The 21,559-nt window shown below is 43.0% G+C and overlaps 1 protein-coding gene across 1 annotated transcript; it reads left to right on the forward strand.

Moving 5' to 3' along the window:
* Nucleotides 1-418: 418 nt before the first annotated feature.
* Nsd2l1 (nuclear receptor binding SET domain protein 2 like 1) lies at nucleotides 419-10,659 on the forward strand. Its single transcript, XM_039097334.2, has 2 exons — nucleotides 419-519; nucleotides 8,782-10,659. The coding sequence occupies exons 1-2, from the start codon at nucleotides 419-421 to the stop codon at nucleotides 9,827-9,829; spliced, it is 1,149 nt and encodes a 382-aa protein (XP_038953262.1). The 3' UTR covers nucleotides 9,830-10,659.
* Nucleotides 10,660-21,559: the final 10,900 nt, after the last annotated feature.

A 21,559-nucleotide genomic window follows, 5' to 3' on the forward strand; every position in this document is an offset into this window, starting at 1 on the left:
GCCATACCTTGAGGCAAAACCACCCACTGATAGCGCTTATCAGGCTCTTCATTATTCATAGAGGGCAAAGTAAATGCAAATCGCACGCTATCTTGTAGGGCAAGAGGGATGAAAAAAAACAATCTTTAATATCAATAATAATAATAGGCCAATCAGCAGGGATGCTGGAGAGTAATGGCAAACCTCTCTGTATGTGACCCATTGTTTGCATCTGAGAATTAATAGCTCTTAAACAGGTATCCGTGGTAGCGGTTTTCCTTAATTGCACCACAGCTGCTGCTAGGCCAGCATTAGTCAATGGTCCTCCCAGTTCCCTGCAGACTTTCATCCAAATTTTAAACCTTTATGTTTGTATGGTGTTATAGCAGTCCTACATTCTTTTGTACATTGCTCATACACTAGCTGCTTAATGAGAGGCATGGCCGTATCAGGGTCTCTGAAGATCTTGGTAGCAGCCTCTGCCATGTGGGCCACAAAGTCTGAAAACGGCTCTGTGGGCCCTTGCAGAACCTTGGTAAGGTTCCCGGAGACTGTGCCCTTATTAGGCATTGCTTTCCATGCCTTAATGGCTATTTCATTAATTTGGCTATAGACTTCTTCTGGATAACCAGTCTGGTCCAAAGTGAATCTCCCTAGACCCAATAGCATGTCAGCCTCCCAATGTCTCTGAGGGTCTATTCCTGAGGCCAAATTAATGGCGGCCTGAGTATTAGCATATTCAAAAAGATAAGATGTCTAATCTAAATATTGACCTGAGGAGAGGCAGGCTTTAGCCAGACTCCCCCAATCTCCAGGGGTGAGACAATACCTAGCAATAGCCTCAACTTGAGCCACAACAAAGCTGCACTGACCCCGTAGGTTCTGACTGATTCTGTCAATTGTTTTATAGTCTTAAAGTCAATGGGTTCATGATATCGATGCCCGTTAGCATCCAGAAATACTGGAAAACTTAATCCCATCTCTTTCCACACTTCTGAGCAAAAGGAAGTAGCTTTTGTAGGCCTCGCCATGCTCTTATATTGAAGGTAATACAGAGGTGCTGTTGGTAAAACCGCTTTCTTCCCTAATTGTCTGTCTCGTTACCACATGGCACTAGCGTGTGACCAGTCTGGATCATATCTCTCCCTCTTACACTGAGCAGCCTCTTCCTCGAGATCAGCCTCATAATCCCAATTTAGACCTGTTTCCCCAGATTGGCTCATGCAACATGTTGTCTAAAATGACTCCATCCAAATTTACCAGTTTTTTTTTGTATTTATTTTTTTTTTTATTTTATTTTATTTTTTTTATTATCTTGAGTATTTCTTATATACATTTCAAGTGTTATTCCCTTTCCCGGTTTCCGGACAGACATCACCCTCCCCCCTCCCCTTCCTTGTGGGTGTTCCCCTCCCAAACCTCCCCCCATTGCCACCCTCCCCGCATAGTCTAGTTCACTGGGGGTTCAGTCTTAGCAGGACCCAGGGCTTCCCCTTCCACTGGTGCTCTTACTAGGATATTCATTGCTACCTATGGGGACAGAGTCCAGGGTCAGTCCATGTATAGTCTTTAGGTAGTGGCTTAGTCCCTGGAAGCTCTGGTTGCTTGACATTGTTGTACTTTTGGGGTCTCGAGCACCTTCAAGCTCTTCCAGTTCTTTCTCTGATTTCTTCAACGGGGGACCTATTCTCAGTTCAGTGGTTTGCTGCTGGCATTCGCCTCTGTATTTGCTGTTTTCTGGCTGTGTCTCTCAGGAGCGATCTACATCCGGCTCCTGTCGGTCTGCACTTCTTTGCTTCATCCATCTTGTCTAATTGGGTGGCTGTATATGTATGGGCCACCTGTGGGGCAGGCTCTGAATGGGTGTTCCTTCAGTCTCTGTTTTAATCTTTGCCTCTCCCTTCCCTGCCAAGGGTATTCTTTTTCCTCATTTAAAGAAGGAGTGAAGCATTCACATTTTGATCATCCGTCTTGAGTTTCCTTTGTTCTAGGGATCTAGGGTAATTCAAGCATTTGGGCTAATAGCCACTTATCAATGAGTGCATACCATGTATGTCTTTCTGTGAGTGGGTTACCTCACTCAGGATGATATTTTCCAGTTCCAACCATTTGCCTACGAATTTCATACACTCGTTGTTTTTGATAGCTGAGTAATATTCCATTGTGTAGATGTACCACATTTTCTGTATCCATTCCTCTGTTGAAGGGCATCTGGGTTCTTTCCAGTTTCTGGCTATTATAAATAAGGCTGCGATGAACATAGTGGAGCACGTGTCTCTTTTATATGTTGAAGCATCTTTTGGGTATATGCCCAAGAGAGGTATGGCTGGATCCTCAGGCAGTTCAATGTCCAATTTTCTGAGGAACCTCCAGACTGATTTCCAGAATGGTTTTACCAGTCTGCAATCCCACCAACAATGGAGGAGTGTTCCTCTTTCTCCACATCCTCGCCAGCATCTGCTGTCACCTGAGTTTTTGATCTTAGCCATTCTCACTGGTGTGAGGTGAAATCTCAGGGTTGTTTTGATTTGCATTTCCCTTATGACTAAAGATGTTGAACATTTCTTTAGGTGTTTCTCAGCCATTCGGCATTCCTCAGCTGTGAATTCTTTGTTCAGCTCTGAACCCCATTTTTTAATAGAGTTATTTGTTTCCCTGCGGTCTAACTTCTTGAGTTCTTTGTATATTTTGGATATAAGACCTCTATCTGTTATAGGATTGGTAAAGATCTTTTCCCAATCTGTTGGTTGTCGTTTTGTCCTAACCACAGTGTCCTTTGCCTTACAGAAGCTTTGCAGTTTTATGAGATCCCATTTGTCGATTCTTGATCTTAGAGCATAAGCCATTGGTGTTTTGTTCAGGAAATTTTTTCCAGTGCCCATGTGTTCCAGATGCTTCCCTAGTTTTTCTTCTATTAGTTTGAGTGTGTCTGCTTTGATGTGGAGGTCCTTGATCCACTTGGACTTAAGCTTTGTACAGGGTGATAAGCATGGATCGATCTGCATTCTTCTACATGTTGCCCTCCAGTTGAACCAGCACCATTTGCTGAAAATGCTATCTTTTTTCCATTGGATGGTTTTGGCTCCTTTGTCAAAAATCAAGTGACCATAGGTGTGTGGGTTCATTTCTGGGTCTTCAATTCTATTCCATTGGTCTATCTGTCTGTCTCTGTACCAATACCATGCAGTTTTTATCACTATTGCTCTGTAATACTGCTTGAGTTCAGGGATAGTGATTCCCCCTGAAGTCCTCTTATTGTTGAGGATAGCTTTAGCTATCCTGGGTTTTTTGTTATTCCAGATGAATTTGCAAATTGTTCTGTCTAACTCTTTGAAGAATTGGATTGGTATTTTGATGGGGATTGCATTGAATCTGTAGATTGCTTTTGGTAAAATGGCCTTTTTACTATATTAATCCTGCCAATCCATGAGCATGGGAGATCTTTCCATCTTCTGAGGTCTTCTTCAATTTCTTTCCTCAGTGTCTTGAAGTTCTTATTGTACAGATCTTTTACTTGCTTGGTTAAAGTCACACTGAGGTACTTTATATTATTTGGGTCTATTATGAAGGGTGTCGTTTCCCTAATTTCTTTCTCGGCTTGTTTCTCTTCTGTATAGAGGAAGGCAACTGATTTATTTGAGTTAATTTTATACCCAGCCACTTTGCTGAAGTTGTTTATCAGCTTTAGTAGTTCTCTGGTGGAACTTTTGGGATCACTTAAATATACTATCATGTCATCTGCAAATAGTGATATTTTGACCTCTTCTTTTCCAAACTGTATCCCCTTGATCTCCTTTTGTTGTCTGATTGCTCTGGCTAGAACTTCAAGAACTATATTGAATAAGTAGGGAGAGAGTGGGCAGCCTTGTCTAGTCCCTGATTTTAGTGGGATTGCTTCAAGTTTCTCTCCATTTAGTTTAATGTTAGCAACTGGTTTGCTGTATATGGCTTTTACTATGTTTAGGTATGGGCCTTGAATACCTATTCTTTCCAGGACTTTTATCATGAAGGGGTGTTGAATTTTGTCAAATGCTTTCTCAGCATCTAATGAAATGATCATGTGGTTCTGTTCTTTCAGTTTGTTTATATGATGGATCACGTTGATGGTTTTCCGTATATTAAACCATCCCTGCATGCCTGGGATGAAGCCTACTTGATCATGGTGGATGATTGTTTTGATGTGCTCTTGAATTCGGTTTGCCAGAATTTTATTGAGTATTTTTGCGTCGATATTCATAAGGGAAATTGGTCTGAAGTTCTCTTTCTTTGTTGGGTCTTTGTGTGGTTTAGGTATAAGAGTAATTGTGGCTTCATAGAAGGAATTCGGTAGGGCTCCATCTGTTTCAATTTTGTGGAATAGTTTGGATAATATTGGTATAAGGTCTTCTATGAAGGTTTGATAGAATTCTGCACTAAACCCGTCTGGACCTGGGCTCTTTTTGGTTGGGAGACCTTTAATGACTGCTTCTATTTCCTTAGGAGTTATGGGGTTGTTTAACTGGTTTATCTGTTCCTGATTTAACTTCGATACCTGGTATCTGTCTAGGAAATTGTCCATTTCCTGAAGATTTTCAAGTTTTGTTGAATATAGGTTTTTATAGTAAGATCTGATGATTTTTTGAATTTCCTCTGAATCTGTAGTTATGTCTCCCTTTTCATTTCTGATTTTGTTAATTTGGACGCACTCTCTGTGTCCTCTCGTTAGTCTGGCTAAGGGTTTATCTATCTTGTGATTTGGGTTTATCTATCTTGTTGATTTTCTCAAAGAACCAACTTTTGGTTCTGTTGATTCTTTCTATGGTCCTTTTTGTTTCTACTTGGTTGATTTCAGCTCTGAGTTTGATTATTTCCTGCCTTCTACTCCTCCTGGGTGTATTTGCTTCTTTTTGTTCTAGAGCTTTTAGGTGTGCTGTCAAGCTGCTGACATATGCTCTTTCCTGTTTCTTTCTGCAGGCACTCAGCGCTATGAGTTTTCCTCTTAGCACAGCTTTCATTGTGTCCCATAAGTTTGGGTATGTTGTACCTTCATTTTCATTAAATTCTAAAAAGTTTTTAATTTCTTTCTTTATTTCTTCCTTGACCAGGTTATCATTGAGTAGAGCATTGTTCAATTTCCACGTATATGTGGGCATTCTTCCCTTATTGTTATTGAAGACCAGTTTTAGGCCGTGGTGGTCCGATAGCACGCATGGGATTATTTCTATCTTTCTGTACCTGTTGAGGCCCGTTTTTTGACCAATTATATGGTCAATTTTGGAGAAAGTACCATGAGGAGCTGAGAAGAAGGTATATCCTTTTGCTTTAGGATAGAATGTTCTATAAATATCCGTTAAGTCCATTTGGCTCATGACTTCTCTTAGTCTGTCTACATCTCTGTTTAATTTCTGTTTCCATGATCTGTCCATTGATGAGAGTGGGGTGTTGAAATCTCCCACTATTATTGTGTGAGGTGCAATGTGTGTTTTGAGCTTTAGTAAGGTTTCTTTTACATATGTAGGTGCCCTTGTATTTGGGGCATAGATATTTAGGATTGAGAGTTCATCTTGGTGGATTTTTCCTTTGATGAATATGAAGTGTCCTTCCTTATCTTTTTTGATGACTTTTAGTTGGAAATTGATTTTATTTGATATTAGAATGGCTACTCCAGCTTGCTTCTTCTGACCATTTGCTTGGAAAATTGTTTTCCAGCCTTTCACTCTGAGGTAATGTCTGTCTTTGTCTCTGAGGTGTGTTTCCTGTAGGCAGCAGAATGCAGGGTCCTCGTTGCGTATCCAGTTTGTTAATCTATGTCTTTTTATTGGTGAGTTGAGGCCATTGATATTGAGAGATATTAAGGAATAGTGATTATTGCTTCCCGTTATATTCATATTTGGAAGTGAGGTTATGTTTGTGTGCTTTCATTCTCTTTGTTTTGCTGCCAAGATGATTAGTTTCTTGCTTCTAGGGTATAGCTTGCCTCCTTATGTTGGGCTTTACCCTTTATTATCCTTTGTAGTGCTGGACTTGTAGAAAGATATTGTGTAAATTTGGTTTTGTCATGGAATATCTTGGTTTCTCCATCTATGTTAATTGAGAGTTTTGCAGGATACAGTAACCTGGGCTGGCATTTGTGTTCTCTTAGGGTCTGTATGACATCTGTCCAGGATCTTCTGGCCTTCATAGTTTCTGGCGAAAAGTCTGGTGTGATTCTGATAGGTCTGCCTTTATATGTTACTTGACCTTTTTCCCTTACTGCTTTTAATATTCTTTCTTTATTTTGTGCGTTTGGTGTTTTGACAATTATGTGACGGGAGGTGTTTCTTTTCTGGTCCAATCTATTTGGAGTTCTGTAGGCTTCTTGTATGCCTATGGGTATCTCTTTTTTTAGGTTAGGGAAGTTTTCTTCTATGATTTTTTTGAAGATATTTACTGGTCCTTTGAGCTGGGAGTCTTCACTCTCTTCTATACCTATTATCCTTAGGTTTGATCTTCTCATTGAGTCCTGGATTTCCTGTATGTTTTGGACCAGTAGCTTTTTCTGCTTTACATTATCTTTGACAGTTGAGTCAATGATTTCTATGGAATCTTCTGCTCCCGAGATTCTCTCTTCCATCTCTTGAATTCTGTTGGTGAAGCTTGTATCTACAGCTCCTTGTCTTTTCTTTTGATTTTCTATGTCCAGGGTTGTTTCCATGTGTTCTTTCTTGATTGCTTCTATTTCCATTTTTAATTCCTTCAACTGTTTGATTGTGTTTTCCTGGAATTCTTTCAGGGATTTTTGCGATTCCTCTCTGTAGGCTTCTACTTGTTCTCTAAGGGAGTTCTTTATGTCTTTCTTGAAGTCCTCCAGCATCATGATCAAATATGATTTTGAAACTAGGTCTTGCTTTTCTGGTGTGTTTGGATATTCCGTGTTTGCTTTGGTGGGAGAATTGGGCTCCGATGATGCCATGTAGTCTTGGTTTCTGTTGCTTGGGTTCCTGCGCTTGCCTCTCGCCATCAGATTATCTCTAGTGTTACTTTGTTCTGCTATTTCTGACAGTGGCTAGACTGTCCTATAACCTGTGTGTCAGGAGTGCTGTAGACCTGTTTTCCTGTTTTCTTTCAGCCAGTTATGGGGACAGAGTGTTCTGCTTTCGGGCGTGTAGTTTTTCCTCTCTACAGGTCTTCAGCTGTTCCTGTGGGCCTGTGTCTTGAGTTCACCAGGCAGGTTTCTTGCAGGGGAAAAGTTGGTCCTACCTGTGGTTCCAAGGCTCAAGTTTGCTCGTGGGGTACTGCCTAAGTCCTCTCCGCTGTGGCAGCAACCGGGAAGATCTGCGCCGCTCTTTCCAGGAGCCTCCGTGCACCAGGGTTCCAGATGGCGTTTGGTGTTTTCCTCTGGCGCCTGGATGTGCACAGAGTGCAGTCTCTTCTGGTTTCCCAGGCGTGTCCGCCTCTCTGAAGTTTCAGCTCTCCCTCCCACGGGATTTGGGTGCAGAGAACTGTTTATCCGGTCTGTTTCCTTCAGGTTCCGGCAGTGTCTCAGGTGCAGGGGTCCTGCCGCTCCCGGGCCCTCCCCTACGGGAACCCAGAGGCCTTATACAGTTGCCTCTTGGGCCAGGGATGTGGGCAGGGGTGGGCAGTGTTGGTGGTCTCCTCCGCTCTGCAGCCTCAGGAGTGCCCACTTGATCAGGCGGTGAGGTCTCTCTCCCACGGGGTTTGGGAGCAGAGAGCTGCTGCGGTCCGGGATCCGCCGGTGTGGGACTTCCGGTAAACACAGGAAGTCCAAATTTACCAGTTTTATGTCAACTTTCTGTTACCAATATTACATTTGTTTTGAACAATATCCAATAACTTTTAAAACCAATCAGAAACAAAATTGAAGTGGCTACACATATCTTCAATATTTAGACCAAACACCATTATGACTTTTCTATCTGTGATTTTAATGTCACCTGCTAAATCTAATAATCAGCTCATGCAGATGCTCATCCCCAGGCAGCTTCTCCAGCTGACCTAGGCTCCTACTACAGGTGCAAGGCTCCAAGGGCCGATTGAAACTGTTTTTTATTCATTTGTTCCTTTTTTGAAACGAGTTAAAATCAAATCAAGGTGTGAATGACCAGCAGATAAAGTTTTTACCATTTTCTCTTTTGAACATGAAACATAAAACATTTAAGCAACGAGAAACAAAAACCACAGACATAAACTGACAGACATGGACAGCTTGGTGCACCAAGGACAGACAATAGACATAGAAGGGAAAAACTAGATGGTGTCCCACCCAAGGGACCCAGATTCCAATAGGAGTCAGCAGAGAGGTAGGATTTCCCCTTTCCCACCACTTCCATGGTGACCGTCCACTTGAGTGGAGTTGATATGGACGATGGATTGTCTCAATTCCTGGACTAGTCCATCAACATGTTGAGACAAAATTCTGTAAGATACTGAGATATATTACGGGATAACTGAGCAGCATGACTGACATTCACAAATGGTATGGAAGTGAAACACAGTCCTGAATATTTCCACTCACAACCCAATTACATTAACTCCATCAAGCTGTACATGGGCGTTGAGATGTCCTTGGGGGTAGGGGGTAGGGGGTAGGAAAAATGAAACAAATGCTGTAGCTAATGTGTCCTGACTGGTCCCAGCTGAAAGTCCTTGAGACCAGGAATCCAAGTAGGCACACTCTGTACAATTCTCAAGACAAAAGTTTAGAATCGAGATATCTTTTTGTTTAATTCTCCTGAATAAATTTTTCAGGCGATCTACCTCTATCAAATCTGACCAGTATGACTCTGTGAGGTTTCCAGAGCCTAATCACACCTTTTAAAAACACAAAGACAAAAATCTTTCTCCCAAAATCAAGTTGTTGAAACCTATTTCAGGGAGATTGAGAGCCCAGTGGGAAATGGGCATTGTCCAGGCTGAGGAAGCTGCTAGCATGTCAGTAGAGGAGCGGAAAGCCAAGTTTACTTTCCTTTATGTGGGGGACCAACTGCGCCTCAACCCTCAAGTGGCTAAGGAGGCTGGCATTGCTACAGAACCTTTGGGAGAAATGGTGGACTCTTCAGTGGCCAATGAAGAAGCTGCTGTAGACCCTGGGACTATGAGAGAAGAGGACATTCCCGTAAAGAGAAGGCGAAGAGCCAAAAGGTCTAGTTCTGCTGAGAACCAGGAAGGAGACCCCGGCACAGAAAAGAGTACACCTCCAAAGATGGCGGATGCTGAACCTAAGAGAGGCGTAGGTTCTCCTGCCGGGAGGAAAAGGTCCACAGGATCTGCCTCACGGAGCAGAAAGGGAGACTCAGCAGCTCAGTTCTTAGTCTTTTGTCAAAAACACAGGGATGAGGTTGTAGCTGAACACCCAGATGCCTCAGAGGAGGAGATTGAAGAATTGCTTGGGTCCCAATGGAGCATGCTCAATGAAAAGCAGAAAGCACGATATAATACAAAGTTTTCCCTAATGATCTCTGCCCAGTCTGAAGAAGACTCTGGAAATACCAGTGGGAAAAAAAGGACCCACACAAAAAGGACAGATGACCCTCCTGAGGATGTGGATGTAGAAGACGCACCCAGGAAAAGACTTAGGACAGATAAGCACAGTCTTCGGAAGAGAGAGACAATCACCGACAAAACGGCCAGAACGAGCTCGTACAAGGCTATAGAGGCAGCCTCCTCACTCAAGAGCCAGGCAGCAACGAAAAATTTGTCTGATGCTTGCAAACCACTGAAGAAGCGAAATCGGGCTTCTGCAACAGCGTCTTCAGCACTTGGGTTTAACAAAAGTTCATCTCCTTCTGCATCCTTAACTGAGAATGAGCTTTTATGGGACCCCACATCAGTCAAGTTGGACTTGAACTCAGCCGCCCTGTACTGCACTTAGAATGATGTAATACCCCAAGATGTCTGCTGCAGGTGGTGCCTCATCGTATACACTAAGTGACATTTCTATCACAATCATTTTATGGAAGATGTGTGATAATCTGTTTTTACTGGTATTAATAAACACATACAATGAAGAAAAAAAAATCTTTCTCCCAAAATACTGTGTTCCTTAGTCTGAAACCAGAAAACCTTGTATCTTGCACTCTCTCCCAGAGTAATAATATAACCATAAAACTCAAAGTCATACCCATCATAATATCTGCTTGTTCCTGGAGCAAATCGCCCTTTGATACAGCAGCAAAATTCCCACTTTCAACTGATTATTAATATTACCCTGAATATCTAAAGCTTCTGCGACACCTGCGAATAGATTACTTACAGCTGTGGATAAATTACTTACAGCTGCCGCAGTCTATACTACAGAGGTAAGGGATATGGCTGCAGCAATGGCAGCGGCGGCAGAAACTGTGCGACTCGTCCCAAAACCGGGAACTTTATTGTCTCAATCCGAGAACTTACCGACGTCGCCGTCCTGAGATTGAGGAGTTCTGAATCCATGAGGATGTCCTCAGGTATCCGTATGGGTCACCAGTTGTCGCGCCCACCTTGGCCAGCAAGGAAGACACAACACGGTCGGATTCTTCTCAACAACCTTTATTGCAGGACCACCCTCATTGCTGATATGGGGACCTCGAGCAGCAAAAGCGCTCGCCTTATATACACAGCAGGCTGAGGCTATGCTAATTGTCCTTCAGGGATTGTCGGAACATGAATCCCTCATTAGCATATTAATGTCCGGCCAACTGGCACCAGGTGCAAAACCCGCACATACACAGTACCGTTGTTCACCACAGGTGGGTGCCCTACAAATCTTGGTTAATACATAACAAAAATCTTCATCTGAGAATTTTCCATTTAGTAAGAAAACCAGTGGATGACTAATTCACAGGACTCTTTTTCGCTAACAGGTTCCTGTAATTAGATTTTTTTAATGTATTTAGAAGTTTTTCTTAATTGGATAATTTTTATTTACATTTCAAATGTTATCCCCTTGCCTGGTTTCCTGGCCCTAAGTCCCCTAACCCATTCCTCTTCTCTTCTTCTATGACAGTGTTCCCCCTCCCCAAACACCCCCCTCTGGCTCCCCCTGACATTCCCCTACACTTTGGGGGTCCATCCTTGGCAGGACCAAGGAATTCTCCTCCCAGTGATGCCGAACAAGGCCATCCTCTGCCACATATGCAGCTAGAATCATGGATCTGTCTGTGTGTACTCTTAGGATGGTGGTTTTTGAGGAGCTGTCCGAGGAGCTGTCCTCACAGAGATGTGAGGAGCTGTCCGAGGAGCTGTCCTCACATATGTGAGGAGCTGTCCTCACAAACTCCATTACAAGATGGCACCGGCATCCCGCAGAACGCACCTAGTAAAAAGGGCAATACGCAGGCGCCTGGTAACGTCCCTACTCAAAGGGACACGTACGTTTTGGTACGTCATCTGGCATAATTGGCAGCGACCAGTCAGAGAGTGACACGTCCTAGGCGAGGATAGTTTCCTATATAAGGGACGGTTATTCCTCACTCTCCGTCTCCGCATTGTAAGCTTATGCTCTCCCTCTCAAGACGCATTAAAGCTTTTCTGCAGTAGGATCCTGTGTGTGCCGCGTCGTTCCTGCTGGCGAGACGAAGCGCGGGACATCTGGTGCCAAAAACCCGGGAAAGACCTCGCCATCGTCAGCACCTTCGGAGATCCCTTGGCGACAAGGAGGATTCAGAACTGCAGGTAGATACGTTCGGAGAGGCAGCCCTCTCTTGGACTTTGGTCTGGGGTTGTCACCGCCTTGGGAAGGATTTGTTGAGGCTATAGTATTTGTCCTGGGAGCCACACTATTCTTTATGTTCTGTTTTCACCGTTTTCGCTGTTAAAAGGACGATCACAGCAGCTGAAGGCGCGTCTCAGTCTCTCGTATATAAGTGAGCTTCGCTCAGCTCCCTTTTACCTTCGATTTTGACTGTTGAGGAACAAGGACGCGATAAGGCCGACGTAGATAAGCGGCACCATCCGGGGAGGCGCGTGTAAGACTCCCGTACATAAGAGAGCAGCGTGTCCGTCTCTACCCTTTCACCTCACGCCTTGTCAGACGGACGTAGATAAGCCGCCGGCGTTCCTGGCCCATCATGGGATCCTCACAGTCTGTGGTCACGGCCTTGGAAACAGTGTTAAAGCAGAGGAACATCAAAATTGGAGGAGGAACACTTAAAAACTTTGTGAAGGAGGTGGAGAGGGTGGCGCCTTGGTTTGCCTGTTCAGGCTCGTTTACGATTGCCTCATGGAACAAACTTGGAAAAGACCTTGACAGAAAATTGGCGGAAGATGATCTGCGCCTAGGGACCAAAGCTATATGGAAGCTGGTTAAGAATTGTTTAAAGGATGAAACGTGTAAGGCAGCAGTAGTAGAAGGACAGGCCACTCTCGAGGTAGTCCGGGAAAGTCTGTCAGAAACCGAACGTAGTGAGAGGTTGGGCGCGCGCAAGAAAAAAGACGTCCAAAGAAAGAAAAGGTGCCCTCCCGGTAAGTCCAAAGACAAGGGAGCGTTGAAATTTTCAGATTCCAGCACTTCCTCCTCTACACATAAACCAGGAGGGGGAGCCAGCCTATACCCTGTGAAAGAGCTAGAAGTGCTGAACCTCGACAGTTCTGAAAGCTCTGAAAATAAAACCTTAGACTCAGAGGAGGAGGCCGAGCTAGTGCTGTTAGTATTCTTGAAACCGCCGGTATAATTAAAACCACTAGTAAGGTGGCAGATGTTTTCCGAAAAATCCAAATTATCCTATTAAATAGAAGATTCCCTATATACATTACTCATATACGGGCCCATTCTGGACTCCCTGGCCCAATGAGTTCACAGAATGATTTGGCTGACAAAGCCACAAAAATGATAGCTGTGGCCCTGGCCTCTCCTTTAGAGGCCGCTAAAGCCTTTCATGGCAATTTCCATGTCACCTCAGAAACTTTACGCCGCCTCTTCTCTATAACTAGAAAAGAGGCACGTGATATAGTCACCCAATGCCAACAGTGCTGCCAGTTCCTCCCAGTTCCTCACATCGGGGTCAACCCAAGAGGAATACAGCCATTGCAAATCTGGCAAATGGATGTTACTCATAATTCTACTTTTGGAAAATTTCAGTATGTGCATGTATCTATAGACACATGTTCTGGCATTCTACATGCCACCCCACTTACAGGAGAAAAAACAACACATGTCATTCAGCACTGCCTTGAAGCATGGAGTGCTTGGGGAAAGCCAAAATGTGTAAAAACTGACAATGGCCCCGCCTACACATCTCAAAAATTCCGTCAGTTTTGTGCTCAGATGCAGGTTACCCACCTGACGGGCCTGCCCTACAACCCTCAAGGACAGGGAATCATAGAGCATGCTCATCGGACGCTCAAATCATATTTAATAAAACAAAGGAGGGGAATTATGATAGAACTCCCCCCAACACCCCGAGTGGCCACTGCTCTGGCCCTTTTTACCTTAAATTTTTTAAATCTTGATGAAGCTGGACAAACAGCGGCTGAGCGACATTGCTCAGAGCCCAAGAGGACAAAAGAATTAGTCAAATGGAAGGATGTATTAACAAATGAATGGAAAGGCCCGGATCCTGTTTTAATAAGATCCAGGGGAGCTGTCTGTGTTTTTCCACAGGACAATGAAAATCCCATATGGATCCCAGGACGACTTACTAGGAGCATCACAGCAAGTGATCAAGAAGGGACTGGGACTCCTGCACCTCCTCACTCTTCTTCCATGGATGCCAGCAACGGTGCAGGGCGAGCTACGATGGGGAATAATGTCAACCTTTCCACTCCCGATGCCGGTGATGTACCACTAACAGGGATTTAGGGTTGGCCTATTTACCTAAGGATCCACAGGTTGAACGACTAAAAGAAAATAGGACTATTCCCCTTAAGGGCAGCCTTTGTTTTGGCATATTCAACAAAACATCTTTTGATCTCCCTTGCATTATGTTATATAATCAATCTTCTGCTTGGTTAAGGGAGGCCACATGGGGAACTGGTGAGGAGGACATTGTGGCTAACGCCACAGTTCTCTATGGTGGTGGCCTTACATTGGGTTAATGGTAGCTGCACTGATCTTACGCCCATAGCGATGCTACTTGGAGGAAAGGGCGAAAAGGGACGGTTGTCATTTTCCTGGACGGGGAACATCAAACCTGCTGCCTCTGTCTGGACAGCTACTCATATAAAATATCGCAGTAGTTACCCGCATGCCTCGCTTTATCCCGATCCCTGTTGATGCCCCGGGGACCATGACCTTATTTAGAGGAAAAAGAGATTTTGGTACTTCTGCAATTATTGCTGGCATTATTGCTACGACAGCAGTCGCTGCCTCGGTTACTGCCTCGGCATTGGCCTTGTCAAATTCAGTACAGACAACCCAAACTATCAACGATTTATCGGCCACCATCTCTGTGGCTCGGGACAGACAGGCCTCAGCCAATACTCAGATATAGGGAGGCCTTATGCTTGTCAACCAACGTATAGATCTGGTCCGAGAGCAATTAGACATTCTATGGCAACTGGCCCAGCTTGGCTGTGAGCAAAAACTCCCAGGCCTTTGTGTCACCTCCATATAATATGACAAATTTACCCGAGCTGCTAATCTGTCTAAGAGTCTTTCACAGCATCTGTTACAGAATTGGACCTCGGAGTTTGAACAGACACTTCGGGAGCTGAGAGCGACCATCATTCAAATAAATTCTACCCGACTGGACCTGTCTTTGACGGAGGGATTGTCGTCCTGGATCACCTCAGCAGTCTCTTATTTCAAGGAATGGGTGGGAGTGGGACTTTTTGGAGTGATCCTCTGCTGTGGATTAGTGTTACTCCTCTGGTTGCTTTGCAAATTGAGATCTCAAACAAGAAAGGACAAAGTAGTGATCGCCCAGGCGCTTGTAGCCCTTGAACAAGGAGCGTCAGCCGATATCTGGTTGACCATGCTCAAGCAACAGGTCGCCGGCTGGACAGCTCTTGCACTCCTAGAACCTCGGTTCATTGCACAGGATTAGAGTGTCCGGCTTGAGCAGCCCATGAGGGGTGACGAGCTTAGCATCGCACAGGGAAGTTCTACCAAATATGCTCCCTGGAAGGCATGTCATATTACATGAGAGTTTCTGCCCCAGTTTTCCCTCCCTCGAAAAATGGCAGTGCGACGGGTCGGGAGTGCCCTGGGTCCCAACAACAGCCTAAGGGTATCTCTCTTGTACAGGTTCGCCAACTTCGTACGAGGATATGACCTCTGTCTTCACCCTCCTATATCTGGGTGTCCTGTTTGCTTAAAAAAAAAAAAAAAAAAAAAACCAGAAAGGGGGGAGATGTGAGGAGCTGTCCGAGGAGCTGTCCTCACAGAGATGTGAGGAGCTGTCCGAGGAGCTGTCCTCACATATGTGAGGAGCTGTCCTCACAAACTCCATTACAAGATGGCACCGGCATCCCGCAGAACGCACCTAGTAAAAAGGGCAATACGCAGGCGCCTGGTAACGTCCCTACTCAAAGGGACACGTACGTTTTGGTACGTCATCTGGCATAATTGGCAGCGACCAGTCAGAGAGTGACACGTCCTAGGCGAGGATAGTTTCCTATATAAGGGACGGTTATTCCTCACTCTCCGTCTCCGCATTGTAAGCTTATGCTCTCCCTCTCAAGACGCATTAAAGCTTTTCTGCAGTAGGATCCTGTGTGTGCCGCGTCGTTCCTGCTGGCGAGACGAAGCGCGGGACAGTGGTTTATTCCCTTGGAGCTCTGGTTGGTTAGTATTGCTGTTCTTAAGGAGATGCAAACCCCTTCAGCTCCTTCAATCCTTTCTCTAACTCTTCTAATGAGGACACCAATCTCACTTCAATGGTTGGCTGTGAGCATCTGCCTCTGTAATTTCCATGCTCTGGCAGATCCTCTCAGGAGACAGCTACAACAGGCTCCTGTCAGCATGCACTTCTTGGCATCAGAAATATTGTCTGGGAATACAGGGTAGATCCCCAGGTGGGGCAGGCTCGAACTGGCAATTCATTCAGTCTCCATATCTCCTCCTATGAACATTTTTGTTTCCCCTTTTAAGGAGGACTGGAGCATCTATACTTTGACACATGTGGTCTGTGGATTGTATGTTTGGGTATTTTGAGCGTTTGGGATAATATCCACTTATCAGCAAGTGTATAGTATGTGTGGTTTTTTGTGATTGGGTTACCTCACTAAGAATGATATTTTCTAGCTCCATTTATTTGCCTATGAATTTCATGAAGTCATTATTTTTGATAGCTGAGTAATACTCATTGAGTAGATGTACCACATTTTCTGTATCCAGATAAACCCTAGCCAGACTAACCATAGGGTACAGAGAGTATCCAAATTAACAAAGTGGATCTTTAAAATTAAAAAAAAAAGTTTTCAGAGTCAGATGTCTGTTGTATGACTTAAACCACAGCACCTCAGATATAAAATCTAAATGATGAGTGCAAAGGCATTCAATCTGAGTTCCATGAAAACTTTTCTCAAAAACAGAAACAGAAAAATTTGGTTTCAGAGAATACCTATAAAAAGGTCTACTCCAAATGAGAACATAAACACACATATGTATATATACACAAAAACAAACACACAAACAGAGCCACAGAGACAGAGACAGAGACACACATAGCCACACAGAGACATGAACACAGATATATAGAGAAACAGACACAGGCATCACACACACAGAGAGAGAGAGAGAGAGAGAGAGAGAGAGAGAGAGAGAGAGAGACCTTCAATAGGAAGAATACCTGACACATGATAGAAGAGAATACAATTTACATTCTGATTATCTCCGTAACATAATCTGATCCCCAAAGAAGAGATGCTGAGTAATGTCACCAGCATAAAATAAGTGTAGTAAACAGAATCACAGGAACAAGAGAGAAATGTGTCTGTCAGGGGCAGATGGAGGGGAAGATAGGAAGTGCCCTTCATTGAGTAGAGATTTTTTGTTATGTCAAAAATATTCTTCAGATCAACTGAGGAACAATTGGAATAGGTTTCATGAGATGAATCACAGATGGGCACCTGTTTTCACCCCAGTAACTGAGTACTGAGATCAGCACTGACCAATGGGTGATTCCATGCATCAATGTAAATATATAATATATTGATAGTTGGAAGGTGTTTTATTAAGTTACCTGGGAAATAAAATGAAGATGTTCACAACTGAGTGCATAGGTTTTCCATTCTTCTGTTTCGTGTGGAAGGTTATTTCTTCAGAAATCTCAGGGAAGTATGGTATCAAGCTATCACTTGTGGAGTGCCATCAATTAAACTAGGAGACCAGAATCATTGGAAGGATATTTTGAGGCTTTCATTCAAGGGAAAGATGAATGCTCTGCAGTATTTGGAGGAAAATCTCAGTCTCTATGGTCTCTTTGATCCTTTCTGAGGTCTTTTAGCACTATGTGTTCCTGAAGCCTTTGAGCTCTATCACCACAGAAAAGTAAAGTTGCCAAATGACTTTAGTCCAGCTTGTACAAACCTTATGATTAAACATATCAAGTTTCTTGAATCCTTCAGTCATTCTACATACTCTGGAGCTCTGATATACCAAGCAAGTGCTCTGTCACCAGCTCTCTTACTAGCCCTTATCTTTTTCCTTGTCTGTCTGCCTGTTTGTTTAATATATATATATATATATATATATATATAATTTTGAATATATATAATTTTGAATATATATAATTTTGAATATATATAATTTTGAATATATATTTGAATATATATTCAAAAGCTGGTGCTGTGCTCACATTAATGTTTGATATTGAGAAACCACAGAAAATCTGCCTTGAGGAGTTATCTTCACTCAGATAATACATATTATTTAGACTTGTATTTATTATTTTAAAGAATTTTATTATATATAATTGATGTCTACCAACTGAAGAATGGAAACAAAAAAATGTGGTTCAATTGGAAAATATCATCCTGAGTGAGCTAACCCAATCACAGAAAGACATACATGGTATGCACTCATTGATAAGTGGCTATTAGCCCAAATGCTTGAATTACCCTAGATCCCTAGAACAAACGAAACTCAAGACGGATGATCAAAATGTGAATGCTTCACTCCTTCTTTAAATGAGGAAAAAGAATACCCTTGGCAGGGAAGGGAGAGGCAAAGATTAAATGAGACTGAAGGAACACCCATTCAGAGCCTGCCCCACATGTGGCCCATACATATACAGCCACCCAATTAGACAAGATGGATGAAGCAAAGAAGTGCAGACCGACAGGAGCCGGATGTAGATCACTCCTGAGAGACACAGCCAGAATACAGCAAATACAGAGGCGAATGCCAGCAGCAAACCACTGAACTGAGAATAGGTCCCCCATTGAAGGAATCAGAGAAAGAACTGGAAGAGCTTGAAGGGGCTCGAGACCCCATATGTACAACAATGTCAAGCAACCAGAGCTTCCAGGGACTAAGCCACTACCTAAAGACTATACATGGACTGACCCTGGACTCTGACCCCATAGGTAGCAATGAATATCCTAGTAAGAGCACCAGTGGAAGGGGAAGCCCTGGGTCCTGCTAAGACTGAACCCCCAGTGAACTAGACTATGGGGGGGGGGAGGGCGGCAATGGGGGGAGGGTTGGGAGGGGAACACCCATAAGGAAGGGGAGGGGGGAGGGGAATGTTTGCCCGGAAACCGGGAAATGTATATAAGAAATACTCAAGTTAAAAAAAAAATGTGGTTCATTTACACAATGGAATACTTTTTAGCTATTAAAAACAAAGACCATGAATTTTTCAGGCAAATGAATGGAACTAGAAAATACCATCCTGAGTGAAGTAACCCAGACCCAAAAAAACATACACTTTTCCTAGTCGTATATGCACAGGTTTAAAGATAAATAAATCAGAGAAACCCCAAAATCCCCAACTCCTACAGTAATGCCTCTCAACAATTGATCCAGGCTTTTTGCACAACACATGGCTCAGGCCTGTGCCTAGAATGGAGAATAGAGCACCCAGGGGTCTCCTGAATGCTCATTCACAGACTGATCCAGTCCTTGTTGCTTGACAGGTCCTCAGTGTTTACATGTATGGGATAATGTTAAATAGCTCATAAATTTACACAATACCTTCTGCCTCTTTACAGGGCATATTTTAGATTTCACCAATCAAACAACCATGCAAGTTACAGAATGTTAGCAAGGCTCCTCCTTCACTGTGTCCTAATTTTCCCCACTGTGATTTCCATTTTACACAACTTTAAACATTTCATACACCACAGCAACTCACCTGAAATCCAGAGGGTTGCTGTAATTTGCCCATCCCTCTGTCCCTTTCACTTCTACTCAAAGTACCTGCAGTTAAATATCTCTCCAAACTTGAAATACAGTGCCCCTCCCACACTTTGGCTCCTCCCACCATGCAGATATTTAAATCAATTATCCTTACCCACCCTTTGGTGCCATACTGGTTAAAACTTGAACTTTTAGAGCTTTAATTTTTGTTGTCTTTTTTATTTAATTTAACTTTTTAAAGATTTGTTATTTTATGTATACGAGTACACTGTTGCTGTCTTCAGACACACCAGTAGGGGGCATCAGATCCCAAAACAGATACTTGTGAGTCACCATGTTGCTGCTGGGACTTGGCCTCAGGAATTCTAGAAGAGAAGTCAGTGCTCTTAACCTCTGAGCCATCTCTCCAGGCTTTAATTTTATCTTCCACTTATTCACTTTACATCTTGCTCACTTCCTTCCTTCCCATCATCCCTCCCACAATCCCCATCCCCACCCTGCACCTTCCATCCCCATGTCCTCTGAGGAGGTGGGAGGTCTACATAGGTATCCCCCAACCATGGCACTTCAATTTTCTCCAATATTAAGTCCTCTCCCACTGAAACAAGACAAGGCAGCTGAACTAAAAGAAGATGTCCCACATACAGGGAGCAGTTTTGGGGATAGTTTTTGCTCCAGTTATTCCAGACCCACATGAAGAAAAAGCTGCAAATCTGCAACGTATTTGTGGAGAGGCCTATGTCCAGCTTACGGACATGGATGGAGGTTCAGTCACTGAGGGCCCTAAGCATCCTGAAAATCTTTCTTCACATTGACTGAGGATTAAACTTAACCACAAAATTGAGCACACATTTAACTAAATAGGATCTTGTGAGCCTATTGCCCCAGAATTGTCTATGATCTGGTGAGATCCTGGGAACAACTTCAATATTTTCTGGAAAAAAAATACAAAGTAGACTGAAAAACATGACTGTGTCTCAGTGTCTTTTAATTAGTTTGGCTAAGGGTTTGCCTGCCTGGTCGACTTACTCAAAATACCATGTTTCGTTGATTCTTTATATTTTTCTCTTTGTTTCTAATAGCTTGATTTCAGCCCTAAGATTGATTATCTCCTTCAGGAGGAGTGCCTGCTTATTCTTACACATTCCTAGCTATAGCACCATTCAGCCAGACTATCATCTACTTGTCCTGTGTGCATATCTTTAAAGAGAAATAAATCAGGGAAATCCCAAAGCCCCTGTCTCATATATAAAAGCCTTTCCATCAATCACCATCTCCATCATGATCAAGTGAGCTTCATCCCAGGGATCCAGGGATGATCAATATATGGACATCCATAAACATAAACCACTGTATAAGAAAATTTAAAGATAAAAAAACATGATCATCTCATTAGATGCTAAGAAAGCATTTGACAAAAATCAACAGCCCTTCATAATAAAAGGCTTGAAAAGATCAGGAATTCAAGACCCATACATAAACAGTAAAAGCAATATACAGCAAACCAGTAGCCAAAGTCAAACTAAGTGGAGAGAAACTTGAAGCAATCCCACGAAGATCAGGGAGTAAACAAGGCCCCCTTTCTCCCTACTTATTGAACATAGTACTCAAAATACTAGCAAGAGCAATCAGACAAAAAAGTAGGTCAAAGAGACACAAACTAGAAGGAAAGAGTCAAAATATTACTATCTGCAGATGATATGATAGTATACTTAAGTGAACTAAATGAGCCCAAAAGTTCGGTGGAGAACTGCTAAGCCTGAAAAACTTCAGCAAAGTGACTAGATATAAAATTAACTCGAACAAATCAGTAGCTTACCTCTACTCAACGAATAAACAAGCTGAGAACAAAATTAGGCATTAACCAAAGGTATTAACCAAGCTATTAACCAAATATAATTAATGTTTATGCTTCCAATATTCCATTTCACTTCATTTTGTATTGCTGTAGTTTGTTTTCTTTATCTGAAAAAAATATACAACATGAACAAAAGCAACCTACTCAGAAACAATTTCCTGTATTGGCAGGGCTAAACTGTTGACTATCTCACATTGTGTGTCCTTTTCTGGACACTATTTTTTTCTGTAGATTATTTAGGGAAATTCTTGCTCAGTGGCTGCCTTTCCAGAGCTGGAGCAACTCCATATACAGGTTATTATGCTCAATATCCTCATTGAACTGAGGAGGGGATACTGTCAGGAGCTTACATGTCTCTTAGTCAAAAATCTGATGAAATGACTATGAATGACATTTTCTGAGGATTTATGATGTTTTAAAGATTATGTATTTCTATAATGTTTATCTGAACTGTTAAGTTTTGACTACTCTTTCTCTTCTATTAGCTTTAGTATGCCTGGTTTTATGTGGAGGCCCAAGAT

The sequence above is a fragment of the Rattus norvegicus genome, chromosome 1 (assembly GCF_036323735.1).
Source record: "Rattus norvegicus strain BN/NHsdMcwi chromosome 1, GRCr8, whole genome shotgun sequence".
NCBI lineage: Eukaryota > Metazoa > Chordata > Mammalia > Rodentia > Muridae > Rattus > Rattus norvegicus.

What these genes read in the sequence shown, in the direction of transcription:
- Nsd2l1 (XM_039097334.2), top strand. Translation starts at nt 419, where the DNA reads ATGGCCGTATCAGGGTCTCTGAAGATCTTGGTAGCAGCCTCTGCCATG. An exon ending in CCTTGCAGAACCTTGGTAAG is followed by an intron (nt 520 to 8,781) that starts GTTCCCGGAGAC and finishes CTTTTAAAAACA; the next exon opens with CAAAGACAAAAATCTTTCTC.